This window comes from Myotis lucifugus, unplaced genomic scaffold (genome assembly GCF_000147115.1).
Source record: "Myotis lucifugus unplaced genomic scaffold, Myoluc2.0 scaffold_1, whole genome shotgun sequence".
NCBI lineage: Eukaryota > Metazoa > Chordata > Mammalia > Chiroptera > Vespertilionidae > Myotis > Myotis lucifugus.
The window spans coordinates 1,579,726-1,587,228 of record NW_005871049.1 but is presented as its reverse complement, the minus strand read 5'-3'; the positions used below and the strand labels follow the sequence as shown (position 1 = coordinate 1,587,228).

The following is a 7,503-nucleotide window of genomic DNA, read 5'->3' as shown; positions in this document are numbered from 1 at the left end:
CACCACCACCATCACAGCCATCATCACCATCACACCATCACCACACCATCACCAGCACCATCATCACCATCACTACCACCACCACCATCACAGCCATCATCACCATCACACCAGCACCAGCACCATCATCACCACCATCACTCCCACCATCTCCACCACTATCACCACCACCATCATCACCATCACCATCACACCAGCACCATCATCACCATCACTACCACCACCACCATCACAGCCATCATCACCATCACACCAGCACCAGCACCATCATCACCATCACTCCCACCACCTCTACCACTATCACCACCACTATCATCACTACAGCCACCACTAACACCACCATCACTACCACCATCTATCACCACCACCATATCCTCGCTACTATCTCCACCATTATCACCACCAGCTCCATCACCAACTCCACCACCACCCATCATCACCACCATCACCACCATCACCACCACCACCTGCACCATCACTACCACCACCACCCAGCATGGTTATGAGTGACACTGCTCACCTGAGATGGTCCAGGTCGCTGGAGGAGGATTGGGACTCAAAGCCCAGGTCCTTGGTGGGGAGGTTCAGCACGGGATTGGCCCTGGAAAAAAGGCCTAGTCAAGCGGCCGTGTGCCTCAGCCTCCCCATGGGGCCTCTTACTCACCCTTTGAGTCCCACTCACCGATCAGCAGTGTACATGTTAGTCCCAGGGATGGCAGAGGTTGAGGGCATCACCCCTGCTGCTGTTTTCCGGGCCTCCTTGGCAGCCTTTATAGCCCGAAGTTTCCGGCGGTAGCTGTGGGGAACCAGGAAAGGGACACTACTTTCCCTGCACACCCACTGTATGTCCAGTGCAGGCCCTGGGAGTGTGACTTCAGAACAACCCTGACAAGTAAGAGGATTCCCTCCATTTTGCAGTGTACAAGTAACTGTCAAAGAAGGAAAAACATTTGCCAAAGGCCACACAGTTGACTAGTGTCAAGGCCTAGACTCAAACCCAGATGTGACTGCTGACTGCAAATGATTGGAAAAGGAAAAAGAAACAGCATTTATTAAGTGCATTTTAGGTGCCAGACATCTTGCTGGGTGTGAGATGCACATTGCTTCCTTGAGGGCTTTGAGGAATCTAGTCTCATGCCCATTAGGCAGATGAGGAAACTGAGGCTTGAGGAGAGGAGATGACCCAAGATGTCACAACAGGTCAATGGGGATTGAATACAGGTATACCTGACACCTAAACCCAAGCTCTATTTACCCCCTCTCCTTTATGGCTTGCGGGGGGGGGGGGGGGCTGGGGAGACACAGGATGATGAGAACGTTACCTCTTTCGGGTACACAGGAGGGCCATGGTCATGATCACGATGACCAGCAGCAAACCACTCCCAATCCTATGATGACGCTACTGAGCACCTTCGGCAAATCTGACTTCAGATTAGCCTCGGAGCCCTGGAGAAAGAGTGTGATGGAGGCTCTGGGGTCCACAGACATACCCCACCCCACTCCCCCACTGCTCTCTTCCTGCGGTCACTCACCAGCACCACCAGCCCCAGCTTCACCAGCTGTGTCACTGCGTCCCGGTCTTCCAGGATAATCCTGTCCACAGAGCCCCGCTCAGGCCCGAGGGACATTGGCATCCCCCAGGCTTCCTGGTCACCCTCCTGCCCCACCCCCACGGGCAGTCCCACTCACCGTCTCAGCTCATCAATTGTCAGGGCCGACCCATTTGAGAAGACAAAGTAGGCATCGAGGTAGGAACGGCCTCGGTCCCTGGAATGGGCAGGGGTGAAGCGTTAACAGGAGCCTAGAACCACCCAGCAGCCCCTCCTGCTGCTCCTCTTCCTCACCAACCACTGGGCCGGCTGGCACTCACCGAGCTGTGGACTCTATGTCCTTAATGTCCACAATGTAGACAGTAGTCCTGGTCACCTGGGCCAGAGCCCTGCAAAGGGGCGGGTGTCACAGAGGCCTGGGGTAGGGCCTTAAACCAGGCCAGTGGCCAGGGCCCTGCCAGTGAAATTAGGAATTGTGTGAATTAGGAAGGGGCACTTCCACCGGACAGCTCCATTGGCTAAGAAGGTAGCACCTCTGTGCAAATAGAGGAGGAAGCTCTTCCTCTGGGGTTGGGTTAACAGCTTAGCGAGCAGAGTGCACAGCCTTAGCAACTGTACACGGCAGCCCTAGTGAGGTTGTTCCCTGCCCAGCCAACCATAGGCATCTGGGGACGTGCAGAAAGGAGGTGCAGGTACAGGGTCAAAGACAGGGACAAGATATGAGTCTGAGACAGGGCTGAGAGACATTCCATCCTGGCCTTATCAGGGACCAGGCTCACAGGCCATGTTCTTCCCCACACCCGCTTCCAGGCTCCCCAGACCTACGCCTTAATCTCGTCCGTGTTGGCGCCCACCTCCTCCTTGCTCGTGGAGAACTGCAACCTCACACGGTAACTCTGATCCACAGTGAAGAGCTATGGAGGGGGCATGGGAGAAGATGAGGCACAAGGGACCCAGGGGCTGGCAGAGGACACCAGGGCTGGAGGCAGGGCCCAAAGCTCACGTTCAGGGTGATGTTGGCTTCCAGGGCAGGACCCACTGAAGGTTTGTCCTGGGCCTGGACGGTCACTTGGTAGGTGCCTTGGCGAGTGGCATCAAGGCTAGTCTTAAGCCTATGGAAGGTAAGAGGGAACAACTCAGCCTTGGGACTCAAGCTGGAGTCCTCTGGAACCCACTTGTACCCTTCCAAGGATGAGGAACTCACTGCCTTGAGGTCCCCTTTGGGCTTCCCCCACCCCCATCCAGGGGCTGCCCGTAGTTACTCAATGTGGCCAATGAACACATCAGCCTCTGAAGAGGTGGAGACCCGGAAGAAGTCCTGGAAGGGGAGCACGGCCCCATCCTTAGTGATGAAATCCGCTTGGAGGATGGAGAAGTGGATGGCCCCGTTGCTCCCTGAGTCATTGTCTCTGGCCTGGGAGCAAGAGTGGACGACATCTGTGGGCCAGGCCAGGGAGCCCTCACCCCCAGCAGGAATCAGAGGCTCGAGTGGCCTGGAAGGCTGGTCTGCATAATCTCTATCAGCCTTCCACAGGCCACCCCAACTGAGCAAATGCTTTAAACATTACAATTCAAGTTCTGGCAAGTCCCTGCCTCTGGCCCCCCAACCCAACAGGTTACCAACCAAAAGTCCCTTTCATGTGGAAATCCTACCCTGCCCCACCTACCCATGGCCACACACACACATTCAGATTTCCTGAGCACCTACTGTGTGCCAGGCTCCTTCCCTTGGAGCCCTCATTTCAGTGCTCACTGACATGAGTACAAATTCCCCCAATGAACCATAAAATGACTGGGAGAGAGGGCACAAATATTTTTATTCATTCTAGTGCCTTTTAGAGAAAAATATAGCCAACACACAGAAGCATGAGTCCACTATGTCACTGTTCATGATGAGGCCAAAGCTGGTGTTTAAGTTTAAAAAAAAAAGTTGATTTAAAGAAAATTGCTCAAAGCCATGGCCAGACACATGACATTGGAAGACAATTGGCTGAAGACTGGAAAACTGACTCTTTAAGACTTTGAAGGAAACTGAGGCTCCAAGAGAGACCCTGTCCTACCAAAAACCCAGCTCTCATGAGGCATCCATCTCCTGCACCCACGCCCTTTCCACAGCACAGAGTGGCACCCAGACACTACTGCCTCTGGGTTAGAGTCACTGCCAGGAACTGCCAGCTTCTTGTCTAGAGGGAAGCTGAGTTCCAGAAAGGCATGGCAACTGCCCAGGTCAGCAAGAGGCCAGCCTGGCCCAGGCCCCAGGCTGTGTGGGAGGCCTCACCACTTGGCATAGCCACCACCCTCTGGTAAATACACCCGTATCCGACACCATAAAGAATTGAGTCTTTTCGGAAAGTAACATACAAGGGATCTCCCATTAGATTATCAAATGATTTCTCAACAGAAACACATCAGGCCAGAAAAGAATGGACGGAAATCTACAAAGTGATGCAAAGCAAAGGACTGAATCCAAGAATACTCTATCCAGCAAGGCTATCATTCAAAATTGAAGGGGAAATAAGAAGCTTCACAGACAAAAAAGGGCTAAGGGAGTTTATCACCACCAAGCCAGCCATGCAAGAAATGCTAAAGGGACTGGTGTAAAAAGAAGAAACATCAAGCTCAGAAAGAAAACAGCCACACACACACAAAAAAAGAAATGGCTACAAACAAGTACCTTTCAATAATAACTTTAAATGTAAATGGACTAAATGCTCCAACCAAAAGACATCGAGTGGCTGAATGGATAAAAAAACATGACCCATACATCTGCTGTCTACAAGAGACCCACCTCATTAGAAGGGACTCACACAGACTGAAAGTGAAGGGATGGAAAAATATCTTTCACGCAAATGGAAAGGAAAAGAAAGCTGGGGTAGCAATACTTATATCTGACAAAATACATCTCAAAGTGAAGGCCATAACCAGAGATAAGGAAGGCCACTTCATAATACTAAAGGGATCAATACAACAAGAAGATATAACCCTGGTAAACATATATGCACCCAATGCAGGAGCACCCACATACATAAGAAAACTTCTGGAAGATATCAGGGGAGAGATCGACAACAATACAATCATAGTAGGGGACTTTAATACACCACTGACATCACTGGATAAATCCGCTAGACAAAAACTCAGCAAAGAAACAGCAATCCTTAATGACTCACTAGATCAGATGGACTTAATTGACATCTTCAGAACACTTCACCCCACAGCTGCGGAATATACATTCCTCTCAGGTGCTCATGGGACATATTCAAAAATAGACCACATATTGGGTCACAAGCAAAGTCTCCACAAATTCAAGAAGATTGAAATCATAAAAAGCATCTTCGCAGACCACGATGGCATAATGTTAGAAATAAACTACAATAAAAACAACCCAAAATACTCAAACACTTGGAAGCTGAATAGCATGTTATTAAATATTGATTGGGTTACCGATGACATCAAAGAAGAAATTAAAAACATCCTGGACACTAATGACAATGAAAACACAACAATCCAAAACCTCTGGGACACAATGAAAGCAGTCCTGAGAGGAAAGTTTATAGCTCTACAGGCCTATCTCAAAAAACAAGAAAAAATGGTAGTCAATCATCTAACTCTACAACTCAAAGAATTAGAAAGAGAGCAACAAGAAAACCCCAGAGTGAGCAGAAGGAAGGAGATAATAAAGATTAGAGCAGAAATCAATGACATAGAGACCAAAAAAACAATACAGAAAATCAATGAAACCAAGAGCTGGTTCTTTGAAAGGATAAACAAGATTGACAAACCCCTAGCCAGGCTCACCAAGAAGCAAAGAGAGAGGTCCCAAATAAACCAAATCAGAAATGATAGAGGCGAAATAACAACAGACCCCACAGAAATACAAATGATTGTTAAACAATACTACGGGCAACTCTACTCCAACAAACTAGACAACCTGGAGGAAATGGACAAATTCCTAGAAAAATACAACATTCCAAAACTCAATCAGGAAGAATCTAAAAACCTCAATAGGCCAATAACTATGGAAGAAATTGAAGCAGTCATCAGAAAGCTTCCAGCAAACAAAAGCCCAGGGCCAGACGGCTTCACAGGGGAGTTTTACCAAACATTCAAGGAAGCACTAAAACCTACCCTCCTCAGACTACTACAAAAAATTCAAGAGGAAGAAACGCTTCCAAGCTCATTCTATGAAGCCAGCATCACCCTAATACCAAAACCAGGTAAAGACATCACAATGAAAGAGAATTACAGGCCAATATCCCTCATGAACATAGATGCCAAAATCCTCAACAAAATCTTAGCAAATCGGATCCAGCAGTACATCAGAAGGATCATTCACCATGACCAAGTAGGATTTATCCCAGAGATGCAAGGATGGTACAACATCCGTAAATCAATAAATGTGATACATCACATAAACAAATTGAAAGAAAAAAACCACATGGTCATATCAATTGATGCAGAAAAAGCATTCGACAAAATCCAACACCCATTTTTGATAAAAACTCTCAGAAAGGTGGGAATAGAAGGATCATACCTCAACATAATAAAAGCCATATATGACAGGCCCACAGCCAACATCATACTCAATGGACAAAAACTAAGACCATTTCCCCTAAGAACAGGAACAAGACAGGGATGCCCACTCTCACCACTCCTGTTCAACATAGTACTGGAAGTATTAGCCATTGCAATTAGGCAAGAAGAAGAAATAAAAGGCATCCAAATTGGAAAAGAGGAAGTAAAACTGTCCTTATTTGCAGACGACATGATATTATACATACAAAACCCTAGAGACTCCATCAAAAAGCTACTAGACTTAATACATGAATTTGGCAATGTAGCAGGATACAAAATTAACCCCAAGAAATCTGAGGCATTTCTATACACCAATAGTGAACTTTCAGAAAGAGAGATTAGAAAAACAATCCCATTTACCATCGCACCAAAAAAATTAAGCTACCTAGGAATAAACTTAACTAAAGAGGTTAAAGACCTCTACTCAGAAAACTACAGGACGTTGAAAAAAGAGATAGAGGAAGACATAAACAGATGGAAGAACATACCATGTTCTTGGATTGGTAGAATCAACATCATTAAAATGTCCATACTACCCAAAGCAATCTATACATTCAACGCACTTCCCATTAAAATACCAATGGCCTTCTTCAAAGATCTAGAACGAACTCTCCAAAAATTCATCTGGAATAAAAAAAGACCCCGAATAGCTGCAACGATCCTGAGAAAGAACAAAGTAGGTGGGATCTCAATGCCAGATATCAAGCTGTATTACAAAGCCACTGTTCTCAAAACTGCCTGGTACTGGCACAAGAACAGACATATAGATCAGTGGAATAGAATAGAGAGTCCAGAAATTAGCCCGAACCAATATGCTCAATTAATTTTTGACAAAGGAGGCATGAACATACAATGGAGCCAAGATAGTCTCTTCAATAAATGGTGTTGGGAAAATTGGACAGATATATGCAAGAAAATGAAACTAGACCACCAACTTACACCATACACAAGAATAAACTCAAAATGGATAAAGGACTTAAATGTACGACAGGAAACCATAAAAATTCTAGAAGAATACAAAGGCAACAAAATCTCAGACATATGCCAAAACAATTTCTTCACTGATACAGCTCCTAGGGCAGTTGAAACTAAAGAGAAAATGAACAAATGGGACTACATCAAAATAAAAAGCTTCTGCACAGCAAAAGAAACCATCAACAAAACAACAAGAAAACCCACCTCGTGGGAAAACATATTTGCCAACGTCATATCTGATAAGGGCTTAATCTCCAAAATTTATAGGGAACTCATACAACTTAACAAAAAGAAGATAAACAATCCAATCAAAAAATGGGCAAAGGATCTAAATAGACACCTTTCAAAAGAGGACATTCAGAAAGCCAAGAGACATATGAAAACATGTTCAAAGTCACTAATCATC

At 46.3% G+C, this 7,503-nt stretch overlaps 2 protein-coding genes across 2 annotated transcripts in view; one reads left to right on the top strand and one right to left on the bottom strand.

The window, feature by feature from the left end:
* The window catches only part of GPRIN1 (G protein regulated inducer of neurite outgrowth 1), an 8,378-nt gene extending 7,868 nt beyond the window's left edge, over positions 1-510 (top strand). The window contains exon 3 of the mRNA XM_023752732.1: positions 496-510. Within this exon, the coding sequence (XP_023608500.1) occupies positions 496-510 (15 nt within the window). The remainder of the gene's footprint in view (positions 1-495) is intronic.
* A 6-nt stretch (positions 511-516) lies between these two features.
* The window catches only part of CDHR2 (cadherin related family member 2), a 42,914-nt gene continuing 35,927 nt past the window's right edge, over positions 517-7,503 (bottom strand). Inside the window, 10 exon segments of the mRNA XM_023752720.1 lie at positions 517-601; positions 683-796; positions 1,323-1,377; positions 1,380-1,446; positions 1,533-1,593; positions 1,690-1,767; positions 1,871-1,939; positions 2,376-2,464; positions 2,554-2,662; positions 2,813-2,964. Coding sequence (XP_023608488.1) covers positions 517-601; positions 683-796; positions 1,323-1,377; positions 1,380-1,446; positions 1,533-1,593; positions 1,690-1,767; positions 1,871-1,939; positions 2,376-2,464; positions 2,554-2,662; positions 2,813-2,964 — 879 coding nt within the window.